The sequence below is a fragment of the Candoia aspera genome, chromosome 4 (genome assembly GCF_035149785.1).
Source record: "Candoia aspera isolate rCanAsp1 chromosome 4, rCanAsp1.hap2, whole genome shotgun sequence".
Classification (NCBI taxonomy): domain Eukaryota; kingdom Metazoa; phylum Chordata; class Lepidosauria; order Squamata; family Boidae; genus Candoia; species Candoia aspera.
Window position 1 is genome coordinate 32,479,461 of NC_086156.1, and position 24,926 is coordinate 32,504,386.

At 38.5% G+C, this 24,926-nt stretch overlaps 2 protein-coding genes across 2 annotated transcripts in view; one reads left to right on the forward strand and one right to left on the reverse strand.

Annotated features, from left to right (window-relative positions):
- DNAH11 (dynein axonemal heavy chain 11) overlaps positions 1–6,536 on the forward strand; it is a 160,717-nt gene extending 154,181 nt beyond the window's left edge. The window contains exons 78-82 of the mRNA XM_063303749.1: positions 59–241; positions 333–448; positions 883–995; positions 5,551–5,691; positions 6,289–6,536. Coding sequence (XP_063159819.1) covers positions 59–241; positions 333–448; positions 883–995; positions 5,551–5,691; positions 6,289–6,536 — 801 coding nt within the window. The remainder of the gene's footprint in view (positions 1–58; positions 242–332; positions 449–882; positions 996–5,550; positions 5,692–6,288) is intronic.
- Positions 5,769–21,586, reverse strand: CDCA7L (cell division cycle associated 7 like). The gene is made up of 11 exons (XM_063303750.1): positions 21,477–21,586; positions 17,976–18,113; positions 16,037–16,147; positions 14,762–15,085; positions 13,656–13,727; positions 12,601–12,786; positions 11,555–11,686; positions 10,525–10,674; positions 10,176–10,312; positions 8,912–8,977; positions 5,769–7,379 (listed from the first exon to the last, which is right to left on the reverse strand). Exons 2-10 carry the CDS (start codon positions 18,111–18,113, stop codon positions 8,947–8,949), a joined length of 1,281 nt encoding a protein of 426 aa, XP_063159820.1. The 5' UTR covers positions 21,477–21,586; the 3' UTR covers positions 5,769–7,379; positions 8,912–8,946.
- Between the last annotated feature and the right edge of the window lie 3,340 nt (positions 21,587–24,926).

Genomic DNA, 24,926 nt, shown 5'->3' on the forward strand with positions numbered 1-24,926 from the left:
GTATGAAATGTAAACAGAATACATACCTGGTAATTTTGCTCTGCATTCATAACTTAAGGTGAAGAATGTTCTGGATGAAATTTTGGAGAAGCTGCCAGAAGAATTTAACTTGGCTGAAATAATGCAAAAGTCTGCTGTACGAAGCCCATATATTCTTGTGTGTTTTCAAGAATGTGAAAGAATGAATATTCTCATTAGAGAGATACGGCGATCAATTAAACAATTAGACCTTGGATTAAAAGTAAGGAATATATACAGTACATGTACTATGAAAAAAAATGGGTCTTAAATTGTAAATTTAAGTAAGTATTTGTTTTGATCCAAATTTCTAGGGTGAGCTAACATTTTCATCTAGTATGGAAACTATACAGTCATCGCTGTTCTATGACCTGGTACCAGATGCATGGACCAGTCTGGCTTATCCATCTACTTACAGTCTTGCAAAATGGTAAATGCATTTCTTTAACCATTGGACCTCTTTAATTACCTTATAAATCATAAATTGTATTTTTTAAAAGCTAAAAAAAGCATTATTTCAATTTCAAAAATTGTTTTGAACCTTAAAATGAAGATGACTGCATTAATATGATTTTGCACATCCTACTGTTGTTGACATTTTGATATAATTAGATATGTCTCAGAATTTAAGAGATGAAGAGCCTCTAAAACTTCTAGATTATGTATTAATCTGTCCCCAATTTAGCATATGTTTTATTAGTAGATAATATAAGTCATATGCAAGAAGCTATTCCATACAACTTGTATAACCTACTACTAATAAGCAAGAATATAAATGTTAAAGTGATATAAATAATCTAATGCAAGTTATTCCCAAAATTTATTTGTTATGCCCATGTTTATCTTTGCTATATTTTTGTTCAGGTTTAATGATCTGCTTTTACGATGCCGAGAACTTGATACCTGGACACAAGATCTTGTACTTCCTGCAGTAGTGTGGCTTTCAGGTTTCTTTAATCCTCAGTCTTTTTTGACTGGTATGTTAATATTGATTTATCATATGTAACGGTCAAGCAAAATATGCTGCATCATAAGGCTACAGTTTTAAAATAATTTTGAAGAACTGTTTTTGTTTTCTTAACAGCTAGTTTCCTTTAAAATGTTACGATGTACAAATATCACAAATTAAGTCACTTTGGTGAGTGGGCAGCCATATAGATAGATAGAGTATGCAGTTCCAACAGTACCTAGGTGCTAAGGCGTATACAGTTTCTAGACCTAGCATCAGCATCTTCTCCAGGGTGTCCTGTCTTCTCATGATGTGGCCAAAGTATTTCAGTTTTGCCTTGAATATCATTCCCTCAAGTGAGCAGTCTGGCTTTAATTCCTGGAGTATGGACTGGTTTGATCTTCTTGCAGTCCAAGGCACTCTCAGAATTTTCCTCCAGCACCACAGTTCAAAAGCATCAATCTTCCTTCTCTCAGCCTTCCTTATGGTCCAGCTCTCGCAGCCATATGTTACTACTGGGAACACCATTGCTTTAACTATGCGGACCTTTGTTGTCAGTGTGATGTCTCTGCTCTTAACTATTTTATCGAGATTTGTCATGGCTCTTCTCCCAAGGATTAAGCGTCTTCTGATTTCCTGACTGCAGTCAGCATCTGCAGTAATCTTCACACCTAGAAACACAAAGTCTTTCACTGCTTCTACATTTTCTCCCTCTATTTGCCAGTTACCAATCAAGCCAATTGCCATAATCTTGGTTTTTTTGAGGTTTAGCTGCAAGCCAGCTTTTGCACTTTCTTCTTTCACCTTGATCATAAGGCTCTTTCAGCCATCAAAGTGGTATCATCTGCATATCTGAGATTGTTAATGTTTCTTCCAGCGATTTTAACTCCAGCCTTGGATTCCTCAAGCCCAGCATGTCGCATGATGTGTTCTGCATACAAGTTGAATAGGTAGGGTGAGAGGATACAGCCCTGCTGTACTCCTTTCCCAATCTTAAACCAGTCCGTTGTTCCGTGGTCTGTTCTTACTGTTGCTACTTGGTCGTTATACAGATTCTTCAGGAGGCAGACAAGATGACTTGGTATCCCCATACCGCTAAGAACTTGCCACCATTTGTTATGGTCCACACAGTCAAAGGCTTTAGAATAGTCAATAAAACAGAAATAGATGTTTTCTTTAGTGTTTCCCTTTTTGGTGGAAACATTCTTTAGTGTTTCCCTTTTTTGGTATGGGGATATAAGTTGATTTTTTCCAGTCTGATGGCCATTCTTGTGTTTTCCAAATTTGCTGGCATGTAGCATGCATTACCTTGACACCATCATCTTGCAAGATTTTGGACAGTTCAGCTGGGATGCCGTTGTCTCCTGCTGCCTTGTTATTAGCAATGCTTCTTAAGGCCCATTCAACCTCACTCTTCAGGATGTCTGGCTCTAGCTCCCTGACCACACCATCAAAGCTATTGTTTAAAAATAATTCCTTATCTCTTCTGGCTAACCTCTGGAATTTTGCATTTAATTGGGCATATCTCCCCCTATCACTGTTGGCTTTTGCTTTCCTTCTTTCTTGGGCTACTTCTAGTGTCTCAGCAGACAGCCATTTTGCCTTCTTGGTTTTCTCTTTCTTTGGGATGTATTTTCTTGCTGCCTCCTGGACAATGTTGCGAACTTCTGTCCATAGTTGTTCCGGGACCCTATCTACTAAGTCCAGTCCCTTAAATCTATTCTTCACCTCCACTGCATATTCCTTAGGAATATTAGTGAGCTCATATCTAGCTGATCTGTGGGTCTTCCCTAATCTCTTTAGTCTGATCCTAAATTGTGCAAGAAGAAGTTCGTGATCTGAACTACAGTCAGCTCCGGGTCTTGTTTTTACTGACTGTATAGATGTCCGCCACCTTGGCTGCAAAGGATGTAGTCAGTCTGATTTTGGTGTTGTCCATCTGGTGAAGTCCACGTATAAAGCCGTCTCTTAGGTTGTTGGAAGAGAGTGTTTGTTATGCAGAGTGAGTTGTCTTGGCAAAATTATATCAGCCTATGTCCTGCTTCGTTTTGTTCTCCCAGGCCATACTTACCTGTAATTCGAGGTGTCATTTGACTGCCCACCTTAGCATTCCAGTCTCCTGTGATGAAAATAACATCTCTTTTAGGCGTGTTGTCCAGTAGGTGCTGCAGATCCTCATAGAACTGCTCTACTTCAGCTTCTTCAGCATCTGTGGTTGGGGCGTATATTTGGATCACTGTGATGTTAGATGGCTGAATTCGAACTGAGATCATTCTATCGTTTTTTGGGTTGTATCCAAGCACTGCTTTAGCCACTTGACTATTAATTATGAAGGCTACTCCATTTCTTCTGTGGTCCTCTTGTCCACAGTAGTAGATCTGGTGGTCATTTGATGTGAAGTGGCCCATTCCAGTCCATTTCAGTTCACTGACACCCAAAATGTCTATCTTTAATCTTGACATCTCACCAATAACCACATCCAATTTGCCCTGGCTCATAGATCTTACATTCCAGGTTCCAATGGTGTGTTGATCCTTAGAACATCGGATTCGCCGTTCACCACCAGCATCGTCGGCTGCTAGCCGTCCTTTCGGCTTTGAGCTAGCTGCGTCATCACGTCTGGGGCTAGTTGAACTCATCCTCTGTTCCTCCCCAGTAGCATTTTGACCATCTTCGGACCTGGGGGTCTCATCTTCCGATGGTATACCGACATATCTCTGGTTGTACTGATCCATTTAGTTTTCACGGCAAGAATACTGGGGTGGGTTGCCATTACCTTCCCCAGGGATCGCATTTAGTCTGACCTCTCTGTCATGACCTTCCCGTCTTGGGTGGCCCTTCACGGTTTAGCTCATGGCATCAATGAGGTGCTCAAGCTCCAGCACCACGACAAGGTAACAATCCTTTGCTGAAGTGATTAGCCCTTAGGCCTTATCAAAATACAAAATTTAAACATTGAATATTAATAAAACTCTGTGTAAAATTAATATAAAAAGACAAATTAAATAACAAGTAGATAAAAATACAGTGGATATACATATAAGTGAAAATACAAATCATATATCCATGTCACCCCTGCAGTTTACCCTGATCAACCCCCATATGCAGATCTCAAGTGTATTGATTTACTTAAGTACAGAGCTGGGTTATGTTATTTTGAGGTCTTGGCCTCACATAAAACATGTTGTTCTAAGGGTAGAAATAGGTATAGTTTCACTGGATGCCAGAGCATGTTTCCTTCTTCTGGCTAAAGTTAATTCTGTTTCCTATAGGTTTAGCCCCATTAGTATTTAGAGATCATTTAAAGTCATTGTGGCTAAAAAAAGCCTTAGATGAAATTCAATTGCTGGGCTTCTCTGTGGAAAGCCTGCGCTCATTAGGATTTGATAATGCTAGAGCCGCCCTTAAACAACAAATCTGGGATACAGATCTCCAAACAAATTTAAGTATGGTGCTACACCCCATTATCTGTCATTTTCTTCCAGAAGCTTATTTATCATCATCATAATTTTGAAATTATCGTAAAGCTTTCACTTTAGCCAGACTAGACGCAATGCCCTCAGCAGTCCTTTTTGGATGTTTTAAGAGTACTCTTATGCACCTTCGGTTATGTCCTTATGGGGACGGCTCAGTAGACACCCTAAGCCATATGTTGTAGTACTGCTCCCTATATAAGGACTCTAGACAGATCCTTACCTATCCAATAATGAAGAGATTTCCAGGCAGGGAGTGTGATTTATATGCTACTTCTTTCAGACAAGGACCCGAAAATATCCTCCCAGGTTGCTCAGTTCTACCATCTGCACAATATGCCGTACCATCACTTAGGTTTAGAATTTCTTAATATAGTATTTTATTTCAATTTATTTTAGTATTTTCATTCTTAATTAATTTTAGATCATATTATACTAATTGTTTTTTGTTATATATATTTGTAAGATCGTTACTATTATATAATTTTATTGTATCTGGCCTTACTAGCTGTAATAAACGTGTTGTTGGTAAACACCAATGGATGATATAAGGCACGCTGGATGCATGACATGCCGAACGTATTTGTACCTACCTACTTTTCCTATGAGTGGAAAGTAGTGTGATTTCCAATAAAGTATGAAAAGCCACATAGGTACAAGTAGGCCATGGATACTGACCTTTGCTGCTAAACTGTATTATGGCTTAGGTGTCATAGAAATTGCATCTATAGAATCAACAAGGTTTTTAGAATAAAAGGGGGGCAGTGAATAATCTGTGAGTAGCAGAAGCTGTTTCACTGTTAAGCTAAATTGGTTTGGAATAGTTTCTCTTCAGTGCCAAGGCAAGCGTGGCTTACATTTTTTAAAGACATCCTAAATTACATGAAATTAATGTTTATTGCCATTAACCAAATCTTTTTTATCATCCAGGACAGAGCTAGTAGTCTACCTGATTAGTTAAGTCTAGATTTACTTGTAGAAAGTTGGATCAAATAGTTTTTCCTCTGGAATAACATACCTGTTGTTTCCTATACTTACAGCACCTTATCCATAGCAATAAGTATACAGCCCATAAAATAATCATTTCTACTAACCATTTCTTCTTGAAAGCCATTATGCAAACTATGGCACGGAAAAACAACTGGTCTCTGGATAAGATGTGTCTGACTACCGATGTTACCAAAAAGAGTAGAGAAGATTATGGTCATCCACCAAGGGAAGGTGCATATATTTTTGGGCTTTATATGGAAGGTAAGTTTATTGAAATTCTATATTAGCAATTATCTAGTTAAGACACCCACCCATGGAAAAATGATCAGTATCAGACATAGCAAATAGAAGTATACTTTTATTGGATCAATGACAAATGTAGCAAGTTTTCAGTATTCCTTATTATTTTAACAATGCTGTGAAGCCAACATGAAGCACAACACAGCAAGAGGTCAAAGCAAATTATATATTTGCTGTTCAAAATTTGAAATGTATATACTGTATTACTAAGATACTAGCTATTTTCTCCAAAAGAACCAGGATTATAACCTTAATCAACAATTTGGTACACCCTCCCTTTGTCTCAAAAGAATACTTGACTTAACTTTTTTCTGTTTTCACAATAAGAAGCTACGATTCAAATTTTGTCACAGTATATAAAACATTATAGTGCATTATTATACTGTTCATTCCTACAGTATCTTTCCAACAGTAAGTCCCATTATTTTTAGAAAGAATACAGAATTTAGTATCAATAGGATTACAGGCACACGAAGAAGCACACAGATTGTGATTGATCCTCTAGTTAGTTACACACTGCTGCCCTGCAAGTTAAGGTGTGTATTTCTGTGGTTGCAGGAGCAAGATGGGACACTCAAACGGGAGTTGTAGCTGAAGCTCGACTGAAGGACTTGACTCCAATGTTGCCAGTCATCTTTGTGAGAGCAGTTCCGGTAGAGAGGCAAGAAACCAAGCACATTTACAAATGTCCAGTTTATAAAACTAAAATTAGAGGGCCCACCTACATATGGACTTTTAACTTAAAAACTAAAGAAAAGCCAGCCAAGTGGGTGCTTGCAGGGGTAGCCTTGCTTCTGGAAGTTTAGCAATACACTTTCAGGCACAAATCTTTGCTACTTAAGCCAAGGTAGAATAGTTCACACATCAAATCATGTATATTTCTGTTTGGAATTACCACAAGCAGCCCTCAAAATCATGCTTCTATGTAACATTTCTTTAATGCAAAAACTGTATTTACTTTACTGCACATAAAAACAGTACTCATGTAGAAGTGAACATACCAAATGATTGGCACTGAATTATACATGTTATATGTGTAGTATGCAGATGACTCTGATTTTTTTTCCTCTTTCAAATGCGGGAATAACATTTCAAGTTTCCATAAACTGCATGTGTGGCCCCAACCCAGATCAAACTCATATATATGTTGTAAGACCAATGTAAGTTATTTTTAAAAAGTCACTTTGTCATGAGTAAGGATGGCGAGCAGGGGGCTCCTTTCCAGACTGTTAAGCGCATGCGTAGCACTGAGGAATTGGTGAGCCATTCCAAGAGGCACAGATTGGGACCGCCTTAACCTGCGGGTTTATATGGCTGGGTTTTTCCCACGCTTGTTCAGTTTGTTAGGATTACTGTTATGTATTAGCAATAAAACATTAGAGACCAGTTCCCTGTCTCAGAGTGTTTCCTGGGAGTCAGGACACACTTGTATGTTATGTGTATAGCATGTAGCCTGGCCATAAGCAAAACCTCAAAATATCTTAATTATAGCCAAAGGCTAAAATACATTTTTCTTCTTTTAAAAATAGTAGAACTACTTTATTTGGATTGCGAAAATCCAGACTACTATATGGTAGCAAAAACATATAGAACTCTTAACTCTGCTGTCATCTAGTGACCTTCTGTATTTTTTGCAGCCCATGGTTATCCTAAAACAAAAAATAGATTCACTATTAAGAAACATGCTGTCTTCTTCCATTTAACGTTAGTGTACAAAAAATGAAAATAAATTTGGATTAAATGCTTCAGTACCTAAACTAGTCATTTATTGCCCCAATTAATTTGCCAAGAAAACTAGCATATTGAATACGAAAACAAACGGTCAACACCATGATTAACGTGCGGACTTCCAAACACTTCTTCTTGCTGTTTATCTAAAATACAAACAAGTCATAAACACTCCTCTAATTTCTGAATGTTAAGATACTAGTGTTATCCTTATTTCATCTCAAGTATCTAGCCTTTCTTTCACAAAGACACATAAATGGCAGTTTGAAATGGGGTCAAATCGGTGGTGAAAACTCACATCATGCTTCTGCAATACACAATATGGCTGGGCTGTTTGTACTTTGAATATAAACTCCTTCAGTATGCATAAAGTGCAGTCTTAGAAGAAATGGAAAGATACTAAGGGGAAATTTGCTTCATTCTGTTCATCCAAAGAAACATAAGCCTATCTTCTGTCATTCTTTACAAACCATCATGCTCTTTACTTTACTACATATCAGCACAAGACAAAACTGAGAAAAATATTCCAAATTCATATTCATTCCCTTCACTGTGAAGTCCTTGGCCATGCATTCAACTTGAGCACTTTAAATCCAACTGATTTGAACCACAAATTTCAACAAATGTGTATTAACAACACGCTGGTCCTTCAAAAGAGGGGTATTTAAGAAGCACCTCTTTTTGAATCATTACAGCAGCCATGTCTTTTCCTGGACTTCTGTAGCTGTTTCAGAAGCTCCCAGCTGATTCTACAATGGATATGCATGCACATCTGGTTAATTTTGCTGGAGAAAAAAAATGAAGGGAAGTGACAATGGGTAAGCAACTTCTGAAATAGCAACACGTCCTTAAAAAAGGGCACGGCTACTTCAGTGATTTGAAAAGAGCTGCTTCATATGAGTTTCCAAACCACCTTTTTTTTTTAAGGATTTGACCAATTCTGAGCTTAAATGCTTGCTTGTTCTCAATTGGGAAGAGTTAAACTGGGCTGAATTATACCCTTCCCATTTTAAACAATATTGGTCTTTATAGCATTTTTCTGTGTGGAAAGGAGAATTAAGAGTAATTTGGATTGCTTGCCTTCAGAAGTTTAAAGGTCTGAGAAGCACTGACTTAAATTACAGAGTCAATATAGTATTTCTAGATATAATTTCAGGTGTAATGTTTTAGAATTAGATTGTTAAACTAAGACTTCAAAGAGAAATATTTTGGAGATGAACAATTTAAACAATAGGAAACGATTTTATTTATTATATGCAGAAAAATATTGCTCTAGCACTGGCTTTTTTAAATTGACATATTCACTTCCCAGCGTCAACAGCATTTTTCCTTAGAAATATTTAATAGATCAAAAGTGATTATTTTCTACATTTCTGAAATGATTTAAACATAATGGCAATGGATGAGACTTCAAGATTTAAATTCTAAAGTAAAAAGGGTATACATAAATCACCAAGATCAGAAGTCACGTAGCTGTGTCTGGTATTTTCAGTCATCCACAGCAAGATGCTTTTGCAGACTGTAAAAGAAAAAGCAGAATGTTTAGAGGTTAAAAAAGAGGATGTAGCTATTATCAGCTCCATTTCAGAGAGTTGTAATCCCACCAAGTATGTTCTTCTAGCTTCTAATGGAAAGGGTAAGTCATGGCTTTTATAGGGGGAAAAAAAAAGGAAAATCAATAAATGCATTCATAAATTATTTTTCAAGCTGGAAGTCTATTTTAACTTTTACAAAAATACTGGACATGATATTAAATAATCAGAAGCTCAAATAAGTAGAATTATTACTTATGTAACAGTATGACTGCAGACCTTGTGGAAAAGCTTTATGAACACAAACAAATCAGACTTGCTCTTCCCCATCCCTCTATTGTAGACTCGGAGATACAATGCCACAGGATACTGGGGATTCCTATCTTACCAAACATTAGAGTATGTAAGAGAATCCTGGGTTTTACTTTGAACCCAGTAACAGGTAAAAACAAGAAATGCAAGCAATCCCCACTTGTTTATTCTGGATTTTGTGGCATCTATAACTGCTCACGGATGCAGCAGTAACATATTATAGAAGATGTGTACCAATAATGATGTGTTCGATAGTTATCACAGGCATGGATACACAATGGTGCCCCTCCAGAGGTTGTAAACTACAGGTCCACTATCCCTTGCCTTTGGCTCTGTTGCTTAGGGCTTTGCTTTAGCAGCAGTCTTGGCTTAAGTGTCTCCTGTGCATGCATATGTATGCTCAAATGACACAGGGAGGCCCTGGAAGCATATATCTGCAGGAGGATATGGTGTGACACCTCAAACAGCAGTTTGAGAGCAGTGCTTTGCTGACCACTTTTCTGAATGGTTCACACAGCTTTGAAAGCCAGTGAGCCATAGTGAGGAAGGGGTTGAAGTAACACCAGGAAGACCCAGATTCTAGTCCACCCTCAGCTATGGAAGCTCAGTGGGACCCTTTGTGCCAGTTACTCTCTCAGCCCAACCTACCCCACTGGATAGTTTGGTATGGGGAAAAATGAGAGGAGCACTTGGTATGCCACCCTGAAGAAAAGATGGAGTATAAATCTAAATAAATAAAGCACAAGTAAAATAAACACACTAAATTAGACTATTACATACAGTGATTTCTTAGAACTTACAATATCAGAAACATTTCTAATATAAACTACTCTAAGTTTAGTTTACTCACTAAACTTATACTATACTGCTTACCTTTCGAGGTACTCTTTTACGTTGTCATAACCATAAAACTTTGCCAAGTGGATAAGTGCTCCTGTGGCACAACGACCATCACGTTTACGGCAGTAGCTGCAGTTACATATTCCACGGCAAGGAGGGCACAGCCACTCCTTAAAAGTGGGAGAAGAGTATTAGTTCATGTTATAAGTCATAACTTGGGTTATCACATAAGGACACCAATCACAAAGTTGGTGCCTGCATAAAGATACAGTGTTATCATGTTTCTAAAGGCGTACATAATAGAAATAAAGCAATCAGATCACCAATAATTTCACTCTATACCCCATTTCACTGCATATCCCACAAGCAACTAGGGACTTACTGGATCCAGAAGTGCTGATTTTACATCTTCCCCATAGCGATTACGAAGACATGGCCCACAGAACTGTCCCCGCACACCTCCACAGTCTTCATTATGACAAATTGTTTTTGTATCAATTGTCTTTTGTCGACACTGATGGCACGTGCTTCCCTAATATTGGGACAAATGATAATATTATTTTTAGAAGGCCATTTCCAATGTATTTGGAGATAAACATGGCTTTCTTCAACCTGTTCATATCATCCTTCTAAAGGATTTCACAAATTACCCTTCTCCAAGATCACAGATAACTGTACATGTTTGTTGCTGGAATATTAAAAAGCTTTTTCCGTAACACCCAATACAAAATGCATGTTTCAAATAATGCAAGATGAATCAGCTAATACATTGAACTGTAGGGGAAAACCCATTTATAAGTGGAACTTGAAAGGCCTGCCACTGTACTAGTCCTACAGAGCTGTAGCAATGCTTCAGGCTGTACAAGAAAGTAACAGTCTGTCAGCAACAGTCCCACCAAAACCAGCCCCTCAAACTTAATCTAATGCTTACAGTAATTTTATTCTGGATAGTGGTAACTATTGTGCAAAACTACTTTACTTGTCACTATAAGCAATTCCAAATTTCTATCTTTTATCTTGCTTTAAATTCCTGATCAGAAGTATTTACTTCTCTTCTGAGGCAAGCACTCCTGCTAATGCCTTGACAAGATAAATAACTTATTGGTAGTTATTTTACTGTCTGGGCTCTAAGAATCATCAGTATAATTATAGACTGTAATTAAAATATTAAATACTTCACAGTACAATATGACAGTAGGGAAGATTAACCCCACCCTGTTCATGGGAAGGGGAAAGGAAAAGTCACTGAACCAGTACAAACAATACTGTGGCAGTTTGATCATTATATAAACGGAAAGATACATAAAGAACATCATGTAAATAAGGAGGGTAAAAAACTGGTTTGATCTAAAACACTGTATTATTCAATATACATTAGCCAAACTAAGTATATAAAGAAAACAATTACCTACCAAAACCTTATCATAGATTTTATCTTTAACTGTAACTGCAATATTTTCTAAGTCTTCATCGGTTATATCATCAACTGTTCGGAATGAACTATATCTTGATACTCTTCTTCTTTTGGGCGTCCCTAAAACACCCTATAAAGGAAATTCACCATTTCTAAATCAAATGCAGCTTCAAACACGGTACTCAAAGGAACTTGCAATCTAAATAGGCAAGTACAGGGTTACACACTAAAACATATTTTTGAAAATGTAAGGTTGTTTAAGCTTGTCTTGGGAGCATAAGTCAATTTTTAAAAAATTATATAGTACAATAAAATAATACAATGCTATGCATTTTGTTATAAATGGTTTCTTAAACCATTGAATAAGTTGAGATTTTACTGATTTATTACATATTTATTCTTTTTATAAGAACAGCCTTCCCTGTTTTCTCCTGTGCCTTACTTTTCTGAAAATGTAATTCTCCACCACTCATTGACTGTTTATCACCACTCAATAGATGCAGGACAAAAGATATTAAAGAAATGGTAGAAATGAAGGGGAAGTTAAGTGCAATTCATTTGTACTTCATGCTTGTTATGGATGCTTGTCCAGCCAAATCCAAAATTTTGTATTTTTTTCCAAAATTTATTCTGTTGCCTTTTACACCTCATCCATTTAATTCCTGACATGGTCGACATTTTCTAGAATAGAGCATATTCAAACTTCAGAGGCAATTTAGTGGAATTGCTCCTGGATCAAGACAAGATGTCACCCCCAATATATTTTGGACTGTTCTTGACCTTCAAAAGGCCCACTAGTGCCTGTCAGTTTAGTCTAAAGTCCATTGTAGTCAAAATCTATTATGACTGGAACATTCTATAAGCCTAGCAATCAATCAATATCTAAAAACCACAAGACTACTCATGACCATGACAGACGCTAGGCTGTTCACTTAAATGTTTAGCTCATAAGTCCCATAAGTATAAGTCATGATAAGTACCACCCTTGCTACCTGTAATTTACTCTTTGTTAAAATAAATCCAGAACATAATTTTGGCATGTACCCCTTTTAGTCTTTTCTTCAATAAATGTTGGTGTTTGTAACTATTAAGGTGTTCTGCGAATCTGACAGCGGAAACAGTGTAGTTCTCCAAAGCAAACTTTTCTGGGGGACGAGCATTCCTGGTTGGGTTAGTTCGACGCTGTATCTGGCTTTCTGAAAATGTTCTCCTTGGTGTTTTCTTCTGTTTCTAGGGGGAAAAAAAAGAGAGAGATTTCATGTCTGGACATTTTCTTTATGGGCATGTAGCCTGAAGCAGTAGCTATAAAATTATGGTCACCCTGTTTAACCCACTTCAAATTCATTCTTTAGAATTCCCCTTTTATGGCACACTGCAAGTCCCTACATGATTTAGGGAGTATGTAACAAGAATAGATACGTAGTTGGACAAAACTAGGAGACTTGTTAGAGATACAGAATTTTTACAAACATCAGTTACAGAATTCTTTGATCTAGGATAGAAAATACCCCCAGGAACATGAAACATACACCAACCATTTTCACTGGAAAAGATGCTGTCATCCACTTTTCTACTGCTATATTTAGGTTAGCCTTTGTTGTTGTTGTTCTTAGGCAACTGCAGCCTTCCACAAATTGCTTTTCTGCATGTACTGAGTCTACTATTCACCGGTTGTAGTATAGTCACACCAAAAGAGCACCAGGCAGGCTGGAGAATGCGGTGTTAGGCGAATTGCTATTGTATTGGTCAAGGAGGTGCACAAAACTGGGAAAACTAGTCTTGGGTCCTTCAGTTACTCTGTGATTTCACATGCCTTTCTGAACAGAGCATACACATATATTGGAAGCTTTTGAGTCTGAAAAAACACACATGCGTACATATACTAGAAGAAAAATTCTGCAAATGCACGAGCAGGGACCTAATCCTTTCTGAGGCATGTCTGTTTGAAAGGAAAAGTCACAATTTTATAACTTTTTTGTTTTAATACTTTAATACTAAAGCAGTCACACACAGTATTATACCTCTGCAAAAATTAATGATATACACTCAGTCCTAGAAATGCAACACAAATTTCTTTAAAAAAATTCATTAATACTTACAGGAGTTGAGGAAGGGGTTTTCACTGGAAATATGGCAGGTATAGAATTCAGTTCTGATAACAACTGGGCAAGCTGAAATGGGAAAATGGCATTGATTTTTTCTATAAATCCAATACTTTTTAATGACAATCTTACCTATATACTATTTCAGGACCTTTTTAAAATTATAAATCCTCCCATTTTTAAGAATAATTTTAGTCACACATCACATAGTTTTTAAAATTGCACAGGTATGATCAGTTTCACTGTGGTTCAGAATATTACAGTAAGTTTGGAGTTAATAATGAACATATTCATATTTCAAAGTTATGGAAGCAATTACTTCACATATTTATTTTATTGGATTTTAATGTTTATTGTTGTGGTATGAATTTTATTGTAAATAAATAAATAAATAAATATACATGCCATGTAAGCAGGCTTTATCATTCATTTCAAAGGGAAGAACAACAAATGCAAAGCACGCCATGCTTTTTACAGTGGTGCAATGCTTTAAAATCAAATAAGTACCAATATATGGTTATACAAACCACAAACACTGACAAAAATAGCTAATTATTTCAGTCCACCCATTGAGTGATGAGAAGAGACAGTTTGAAGGCAGATGGCCTGCCAAACTTTGGCACTGGTCATATCCACTGCAGGTATGAGATCCAAGGAAAACATTTGCAACTTCTAAGAGCTCCATTGAAACACTTTGGGCATATTTTTTTTTAGTCATATTAAACTTCCAGCTTTCAGATTAATACTATGTGATACAGTATTACAAGAATGAATCTCAGGTTTGCCCTCTTGGGTGCAACCACAAGAACAATTCTATTGTTGATATGGAATTCAAACCCAAACAAAATGGTGACAATCTTAACTATGGTAATGCATAAAGGCTTCCTAAATAAGGTTTGAAGATGACTTGTTCCTACTAACCATGATTCTAAATAGGTTGTCCACCTTTGGATCCCTCAATAAAATGCAGTTAATCTACCTATGTTAGATACAAAAATACATTTGATAAAAGAAATGGGATTAGAATTGTGTGTGCAACAACTTCCCATTTCTTTGTTTTCTTGACTGTTAATGCCATCTAAGAATGCTAAATTAGTTCTTACCACAGCTTTATTTTCTTTGATGTTCATATCTCTTTTCAAAAGTGCATTAGAGTTTTCATCTGGTGCCTCATCTCCCTCAGATCCTGATGAAGTATCTTGATCTGCCTTGGCCCAAATTTTATTTTTTGTTTGTTTAAGAAAAGGAGATTGTTTACTGTCCATTAAACAGAACTTGGGAGAAGTCTTTTCAGCTGATTTCTTGTTAGGAAACTGTAATGCTACACGAAATCTGAAGCTTCTTTTCTTGTGAGATGACTTAAATTCCTTCTGTCCTTCTTCTTCCTCCGTTAAGGGTGAGTTATTCTCTAGTTCTGATTCCACTGCCTAAAAATGGGTGAATAAAGCAACCTATGTTACAGTTGCACTTGTATCATGAAAAAAGCTAATGTTTTAGTTTCCTTAGCCACACAATCATATTAAAAGGCATCTTAAAGAAACAATTATCTGATTTTTAAATTAAATAGATTCACAATTATCTGATTTTTAATTTACAGTCATTTCACGTGAACTGTTCAAGTTGGCTTCGGCACATAGAAAAAGAGCAAAAGACAGATGGCCAGGATCTGCATAAGATGGCAGAGAATATTATGGTAAAAACATTTTCAATTCTAGATCCAAACAAAAGCTATCTTACTGTCACATCTGAATAGTCAGTGAATTCAAACATAGAGCTGACTTCACAGGCACCAGAGTTTGTCTGAAGTACTTTAACAGAAAATGCACTACAGAAATTACAGCTGCATGTAGAGAACTTTAAGTCCACAATCCTACACAACACTAAGTGCCATTAAACAGTATTAGTAGACAAGTATTGGATCATACAATAAAAGACAATTCCATATTCACTGGAAGAACAGGTGCTCTGCATAACCAAGGGTACTTGTACATACCCTGAAATTCCCAGTTAAAAGACAATATGAAAGGCATATGCCTGAAACCTTGAAGAGCATAAACAGGACTTTAAATATTATTGTTCCTTTTCTTCACTTTAATGCTAAAATCAATATACCATGTTCATTTCTTCACAATTAATATTAGATGCACTGATACTACACCTCAGCTTATCCCTAGGCCAACACTGCTTTCTTCTGCAGGCTACAGCAACATAGATATAGGAATAAAATTTGGAAATATTGTCACGGTTACCCATATTCTAAATGACAATGCTAGCTACGGTTCTCAGCCAAAATACTTTCTGAACCAACAGCTGAACACTTAAGATACATAAAAGTACATGAACCCATATTATACTGCCACATAATTATTGCCATTTACTTCATGTTCAGTTGAAGAAAATCCTTCAAACACTTCATTTTCTGAATCTATGTCTTCTGTAAAAATCTTCCTCAGCTGCTCAGTTAGGTACTTGGACTGCAAATGGGAATCCTGCAACATCAAGCATAAAAACACAACATTATTCTCAATATGAAGAGTACTGCCAATAGCACCCAAATCTTCAAATTTAAAGGTGGTTAAACAGGCAATTTACAAATTACTGTCCAGATGAATAACATAAATATGAAATCCTGCCAAATGAAATGGATGATAAAACACAGCAATACGTAATAAAGGCCAAGTGGATGGCCTGTGTTTAGAGAAGGTCAGTACAACTTTATTGCTTTTCTTGAACTTCATGGCTTTTGACACAGGGGCAGATAACTTGATGAGCTCCCTTTATTCTGTCCACTGGCTGTGATGGCTGAGGCCTAGAGATATAGTGTAAAACATCCTATAAGACAGACAATATTGTCATCCAGGTTGGCTACATGAAAGGAGCACTGTTCTAAAATAATTTCATTCTTTCTTGAATGGTTATTTATAGGTACGGGAACTAGGGAATTATTACTCTGTACTATGACAAATCTACCACAGGGTATTTCCGCGCCATTATAATATCTACATGAAATCTGGGGATAGGCTTATTATAAATGTGGGCTACACCATGAATAGGTAGGGGATACTTCTGGCTTTACGGCAGCTTTCCAGTGAAACTGGTTGGTTTGTTGCCTGGACAAAAGGCAATAAATTGAACTCAATCCAGATAAGATAGAGATACCGGCTGGATTCACACAATACAATGAGCTAACCACATTTTAGCTAAGTCTTTATTTAATGGTTCAGTACAGTGCAGAAATTCTTAAAATTGGATTAATTGAATAAACAGTGGTTAAGCTTATCGTGGGTAAGTACACAAACATAGCTTCTGTAGGTTAGAGGATCACTCCATCCAATAAATGTTACTAACTTAAGAACCAAGTGAGTTCATCACACAATCTGAATGTATAAAAACCACATTTCACCATCTTCTTCTGATCCCAGGCATTATTTAAAAATTATTCCATTTATTTAATTTGGGGGGAGTGCTGTTTGGATGCCAGTGGATGCCCAGCAAGAAATATATTTTAAATACTACAAACCTTGTATTCAACAATAAGACTTACTAAAATAAATGAGACTCATGTTGATGGAAGTGATTCATTGACCTTTATTCATCCCTACAGTGATTCTGAGTACTAGTATGAATTACCATCTCCCACAATGCTAATTAAAAAGTAGAGTTATGCAAAATTCTTTGAATTTGAATGATTTGAGTATGAGACAGGATGGTCTGACCTCGCCAGAAATGTTCTAGTGTTGTTCCAATGTCACTGGGAATATTCTGACTCAAAAGAGCTGCAAAATGAGGGTGTTTCAAGGACAGAACACTCTGTCCACACCAGGGAGTGTGGAACAGCCAGTTTTGGGCAGAGACCAGTTAATATGAACTTGAAATTGCTGAAACGGTTTGAACTTGAAACCCATGTTAAGCCACTTCTGAGACATGTCTCATTCACAAGGTCTGAACAATACAAGGATGGACACAATTCCTATTCCCCCACCACACACACACAAAGCCTTCCTTAGAGAAATAGCACTTTCAGCTACAAAAATAACTATTGTGAGATAAACTGCTTGACAAAAACCCTATTTCCAATAGAGATAAATTATGAATTTGGAATTTGAATTAGGAACCACACTGGCTCTCTCTTATAAAGCAAGAAGAAAAATTCACTTATTCCACTTTCTTCACTTCATTGTACTGTCTTTTAGAAAGCAGTTCTGCAAATAAAAGGAAACCAAGTTGCAATGTAGACAATAGGGAAATGGAGATTCACAAGGAGTTCTATTTACTGGATGGAAACTGTGCATAATTTTTTAGAAAGGTTTCCCCTACCATTTTTCTTGATTTAAGTAAATCAGAACTTTCACAGCTATCTTCCAGTGACAATGTTTCCATGGGAACATCAGATCCAAAACCAAGAAAGTCTTCATCATCACTTGGGGCATTAAATATATCAGCCAATTTGAGCATCTGTTCAATTCATAAAAAGAAATGGAAAAGTCAGCTGTGCAAGAATAATCAATTTGTACAATCTGTCATGTGAATACTACCATGTTGTTAATTTCCTACTTAACTCTATTTCTTAAGCAGCACCCAGAGAAAAATAAATAAACAATTGCAGAGAAGATGCTAGGCAGGTTGATTCAGGTTGTAAATCAGTAGATTAGAAATAAAAAACAAAATTCAGGAACAACAGATAGGGAAACCTGTGCAGATATAGGCAATAAGTAATTAATGATTACCAATTCATACACCACCCCAAGACTGGGCAATAAATATGAAACACAAATGGGAGTCCTTATCCAAATGATAGACTAGAACTGCTGAATGACAGGGAATACCTGGGATATCTAGTTAATCATAACCTAGCATATAAAGAATTATTACATTTTAGACCAACGTGTATTATTCATGTAAGCCCAAATCCACCCCAAAACAGACAATCCTTTCAGCAAAAATAGAGCTTATCATAAGATGATTAAGGAACAACATCACATAGAAGACATCTTAGTGAAACAAATATACTAGTTGTTGCACAGAGCTCTAGGAACAAGTTGACAAACATTGTTGCTCTTGATGACATTTTAGTGGCATTCCAATCCAGATCATTATTATGTATCTGCTGACAGCAATTTCATTTTCCACAGGGCTAATAATTACATAGCCAAAACAATGCACTCAAAATAGGACATTATCTACAGGTTTTGATGATCTCAGAGAACAAATACAGCATTAAATAAGGAATGGTATATTCTGAAATACAAGGATATGGTACACTGAACAGGAGTATCCCATGGAAAAGATAGGAGAAACTGCCTTTTACAGAATCAGATTAATGGTCCACTGAACTCAGTATTGTCCACACTGACTGGCAACATCTCTGTAGAGTTTTAGATCACAAACTTTCTCTGCCTAACTAAAAATGCCAGGAATTGAATTAGGAATTAAATCATGTGCTCTATTAGTGAAAATGAGCATTCCCCTAATATATAAGCCAAGACTGTTCTATATTATTCTCAGTCCTCTTCTAATACTGTTAAAGCTTTTCTTAATTCATTAAAAAAAATGAAGCTCTATAGGTTTTAACAATTTAACAGAAAATGTACATGAAGAGCCACGAAGTCTAGTTGCAATGAATAACTGGCTTCCAGGAACAAGCCTATTAATTCTTACATTATTGTACAGTTGAGCTAGCAACTGCTGTGGTCATTACATGCCAAACTAATTTTTGTCTTCTGCATTTGCACTAGAGAACTCATTACAGAGTTGTAATTACTGATTATTAATGGGAGGAGCATTCTCCAGTGAAGTATATTTTTCAACTTCTGTGTATGGATATGACTCTGAAGCTCCAAAAGATCTTTCATTCCATCCAGCCTCCCTCCTTTGTACTGATTTTTAAGAGTCGTATTAAAACATTCAGGAGTTCCAGTGCAGCCAAATACCTTAATTTAAATGAGAGTTATTCAACACATACCAGGTGTACAGTTAGCACCTTTTATGGGGAACATAATGGTGGTGCATTATGTTCTCCATAAAAGAAAAATTTCTTACTACAAACACTCTTTTCTTCCATCTGCTTACTAAGGTTTATTTTTTCATTCCATTTTAGCAGTTTGGGCACAATGGCTAATTGACTGCGGTACAGACTTTCAAAACCCACAGTTGAATCCCCTCCCTCTCCCCTTGAGTGTTTTTAGGCTAGATATGGTTTAAGGTAAGAATTTGCCCATTTGAAACGCTTGTCCAAGTCACTGTCTTTCAATTACTAGGTTGGACATCTGTCTTAATTCAGGGTATGAGATCAGTGGTATCACAACCAGAGATCTAAGGTCTACTCACCACCCTTCTCTGGCTAGCCTTGTAGAAGATCCCTGCAAGACCATGGCAAATGCCCATCTGTATCATACAGTATCCATCAAGATCTACCCTGGAAACCCCCAAGCAGGATGTGAAGGCAGTAACCCTCTTCCACTGTTGTTCTCTGGCATCTAGATTAAGTAGCATTCAGCTATCAAGAACAGCAGCCACCCACAGGCCAAAAGGAGTCTCAACTTTCTTTCTGGCTAAGTTAAGGAAATAAAATTAACCTTACAATGGGTTTGGACTATCTCCAATCACCCACAGCCAAAAGAAATCTCAGGTTTTCTTTCCAGATCTAGAAGAAGCAGCTGGCCCCTAAGCAGGCAAAAATGCTTATGCACTCAAACCAACCTATATTTTCAAGCCCCAATTTAGACCAGAGGTGGGGAAATAACCCTGAATTCTCAGAGCAGTTATACTGATTCCAGGGCAATCATCCTCTGCAGCTCCAAGCTTGAAAGTGAGAGATCAAAGAGGGAAGAAACAACAGGAGTTCAGTAAGCACAGCTGACTTGCCCAGACTTGCAGGTCCCCCCACTAACATTTTTTGTTTGAATGTTTAGAATTTCTCTTAATAAGGCCAGAAAGAAGATACACAACAGACTTCGGAGCTCTGTTATTATTTAGCCACTAATGGTCAACCTGATGTCCTCTTGATGTGTTTCATTACAAGTCCCCTCAGTTCCAGCTAATGCTTATGGTAATCTTCCCCAACCAATGTGCTTTCCAAACGCACAGATTTCAACTCCTAGAATTGTCAGTGATAGCTTAGCTGGGGACTTCGGAGAATTCACACACCTGAAGAGTTCCCGGATTAGAAAAGGTTGGGTAGCACTGCTGGAGTACCTACGAGCGCAACTCCCTGCATCCTCAATCCTGGCCTCTTTAAGCTAAAAGACTGGAGCTACAGCAGCATCTGACCACCCTCGCAGTTACAGAAACTGTAATCCGAAAATATCTGTTGGGCACCAAGTTGCCTATCCCGGCTTTAGCAGCTGTACGGATCGAGCAACTGTGTAACCACAGCTGCTTATACAAGGATACAAATTCCCTACCAGAATGTCCCCCTCCTGCCCAGTCGTTATGAAACGCTGCTTATTCTGTGGACGCGACGGTGGACGCTTTCCCGATCCAACCTGAGCAAACTTTCTCTAAAGTACAGGATTTCCCGCTTTAGAGAAGACGACGACCCAAGAGGAGGTGATGGGTTCGCAGCCATCCCCCTACTCTGAGAAAACCGAAATCGGCTAACTTTTCTGGGTTCAGACAGAAGCTTCGCGAGAGCCAGGCGCTCCAATCGCAGCCTCCCAGCCGGTTGAAAAGCGCGCTCTCTGGCGCGCTCTCCTCCCACTCTTCCTCGAAGGAGTCTACAACAAGAACCGGGGGGGAAAGGCCAACTCTTGGCCACGTCGCCTCCAGGATGCCTTCCCCCCCTCCCCCAAAACTTCTTGCAAATATCGGTCTACCTACCGCCGGACGCAAGGCAGGCGGGCAAGCTTGAAGCTAAGACGGTGGACGAAGGGGCGGAAAAAGAGGCGGTGACCGGGGAGGAGCCAATCGAGCGGGCTGGGGAGCGCGCCTGGTTCCACCGGGGCGCGGGCACACGTGACGGGGCGCGAGGCGGGGACTTCTGGGCGCGTGGAGCGGCCGGGAGGGGCGCCGGGGAGAAGTCCGGTCCCGGGGACAGGGCGTCCCCACGGAACGTGCAAGTTCGCGGGTGGTCACCGCTGACTTTTTAGGTCCAGCCCGTCTATTGTTGACTTTAATGATGTGCTTTCCTTTTTAAAACTTTGATCAAAACCAGGTTGTTCATGGTTTCTGACAGGGCCGCCGTTAAAAAGTAATTTCCAAGTTACAGTATATCAAGGCCCCGAAAGGATCTGTTTTGCTTCGGCTATGGCCTGCCTTGTTAGGGTTTATAGAGAAGATGTAGGGACTTAGTTGGTTATAATATCTTAAATTCCATTTCTGTTCATCTGTGCTTCATTGATCTTACTTGGGTTGTGGTTGTTGTAAAGAGTAATATGAAGTCTGGTAAAGGCATTAAAATCCTTTTCAGTCAGACTGCCTGAATTGGTCCATTTTATTCTCTGTTCTGTGATTAGTAGCTTATTGAGTCTATAGATCAGTGTTTCTCAACTTTCAGATGTGTAGACTTCAGCTCCCAGAATTCCCTAGCCAGCTGGGGAATTCTGGGGGTTGAAGTCCACACATCTTAAAGTTGCCAAGGTTGAGAAACACTGATCTATAAATGTTATTGCCAATACTTGTATGGTTGCCTGCCAATAAAAGACCAAATCTCTCCTGCAAGGTTGAGGGAAAGATAGGCAATAGGTAGTTGGGATTTGGTAGATAGGCCTGTTGGAGGCAGTTGATAGTCAAAATTGTTGAAGGAAAAAGTGGAGCAATCCCTAGTTTTAAAAATAAAAGGTTTTAACCAAGGATTCCCAGTAAGGGAAAGGACTAAGAGAAATCACTGAAGACCAGCGAATGGAAAAAATATGGCCCAGGGTTCTTATGTGGCCAACAAATACACCTGAAGTAGCTTCCAGAGTGGATAGAATCAAAAGATTAAGGGCCTGTTTTTGCATTTTTGGAATTCAAGAAAGGTTTAAGAGGCAAGATGGGTGCCTCGAGCTTTGGAAGGGCTTAAGGGACCCATTTCATTCCTGAAATTACCCACCCCCAAAGCTTCTGTCCACATGCATCCTGTTCCTGGACATTTTGGGGGTGCAGCAGCGCTGTGCAAACTGCTGTAGAGAAAATACCCTTAATAAATAGCTGCATGTTTTATTTTGGTTGTATATTTATCTATTTCTTTTATCAATTTATACGGCTGCCCATTTCAAAAACATGACTCTGGGCAACTAACAATATTAAAAAGTAAAGAAAAACAAATACATAAAGAAAAAATTAAAACACTGCAGCTGGGAAAAATCACAAAACAGCCATTAAACCAACCAGGAAACGGGCTGGAGCACAGAACCAGGTCTTTAAGGTCTTATGAAGGACCAGCAGGGTTGGGACCAATCTGATCTCCAGAGAGATGGTGTTCCAGGGGGCAGGTGCCATGGCAGAAAAGGCCATATATAATTTTTTTCTCTTGCCTCTATAGCTATTCATCCATTAAAATTATTTTTTTTTAAACTGTCATTTAGGGTTGATCTCTGAACAGCATTGCACCCAGCAAGGTGCATAGCTCAATCTTGACAGTTATCCATAAAAGGCAAAAGAGCTTTTTTTCACCCAGGGAGCAAAGATTTCTCAAGAGGCAGCTTATCTGAGAGGTAGGAAGTCATGATAAGGGACCACAGTAAGAACTAGATAGGCTGACCATACATCCCGTTTTGAACGGGACAGTCCCATTTTTTTAACATGTCCAGACCATCCCATCATTTTAATATAAATGTCCGTTTTGTCCTGTTTTCTTAAAAACGTTACTTAAAATTTTTTAAGTTCCCACGAACCTGTCAGAATGCAGTGTGACTTTGAGTGGAAGGAGGGGGAGCTCAGCAGAAACGGCAGGAAAAAAGACACAGAGCTCAACCGGGTAGGAAACTTAAAAAGAAAAAAACAGGATCAACTGATAGGCAATGATCAAAGGGCGAGCCGATTGGCTCCTGCCTTGAAACGGCAGGAAGAAAACGTAAAAACACAGCCAGAGGAGGAACGACTTGTCAGGGACAACCGTTCACTAGACTCTCCGACCCAGTCTTGCCTCTTGCAAATGAAGGAATCTGAAGATTCCCAGCCTGAGAAAACCAGAGAAGTTCCTGCCTGCCGATCCAGTGCATCAGCCAGCCCTGCCCCGTTTTGCCATCCCAATGTCCTGTTTTTAACCCCGTCCTGTTTTGCCATCCCAATGTCCCATTTTTGTCACAAGGAAATATGGTCAGCCTAGAACTGGAGAGACTGTCCAACCTCTGTCTGAAGATCTCCAGCAAGGGAGAACTGACTGCTGTTCCAGCAGTTGACAATCCGTAGAAAGGCAGTTCCTCCAGACATCTGGCCTCGACCTACTTTCTTGTGGTTTGAACCACTGGTTTTGGTTCTGCCCTCTGGGACAATAAAAAATACGTCTAGCCCCTCTTCTGTGCGGCAACACTTCGGAAATCTGCTCTCGGTTATCACGCAGCTGATGACTAAACTGCCCACTTGTTTTGGTAGTCACATTTTTTAGTTTTATAAATAAATGTACAAATACTGTCATTGGACTACAGTATTTTCTTGGCAAAAATTTTCCCACAGGTTATAAACATGCCTATAGCTGCTCATTTCACCAGTGCTGTGTGGTTTCTTTTGCTTTGCAGGCTGCCAAAAGAAACCAGAGTGGCTCTTTGCCCAGAATACAAAACTTTATTGGCTGGAACATCAAATTGCTGTTGCTTATGTTATTGGCAAGGAGCCTATTCAATACCAACAAATGTGATATGTTTAGCTTCAAGATACTTCTTAAACTTATTCAGCTTTAGTGACTCATTACTTCATCACAGATTGCTTTTTTTTTCTTGGTGACTTCAAGTCAGTTTTTGACTCTTGGTGACTGCCTGGACAAGCCCCTGCAGTTTTCTTGGCAAGATTTCTGGAAGTGGTTTGTCATTGCCGGTTTCCTAGGGCTGAGAGAGTGCGACTGGCCCAAGGTTACCCAATTGACTTCATGCCTAAGCCAGGACTAGAACTCTTGGTCTCTCAGTTTCTAGCCTGATGCCTTAAACCACTACACCAAACTGATGACAACTCTCTATAGGTCACATACTTGTTGTTGTTTATTCATTTAGTCGCTTTCGACTCTTTGTGACTTCATGGACCAGCCCACGCCAGAGCTTCCTGTTGGTCATCAACACCCCCAGCTCCTCCAGGGACAAATCCATCACCTCTAGAATATCATCCATCCACCTTGCCCTTGGTCGGCCCCTCTTC

What these genes read in the sequence shown, in the direction of transcription:
- CDCA7L (XM_063303750.1), bottom strand. Translation starts at nt 18,113, where the DNA reads ATGCTCAAATTGGCTGATATATTTAATGCCCCAAGTGATGATGAAGAC. An exon ending in TCAAAGAAAATAAAGCTGTG is followed by an intron (nt 13,728 to 14,761) that starts GTAAGAACTAAT and finishes TTCCCATTTCAG; the next exon opens with CTTGCCCAGTTGTTATCAGA. An exon ending in GTAAAAGAGTACCTCGAAAG is followed by an intron (nt 8,978 to 10,175) that starts GTAAGCAGTATA and finishes TTTCTTTTACAG; the next exon opens with TCTGCAAAAGCATCTTGCTG.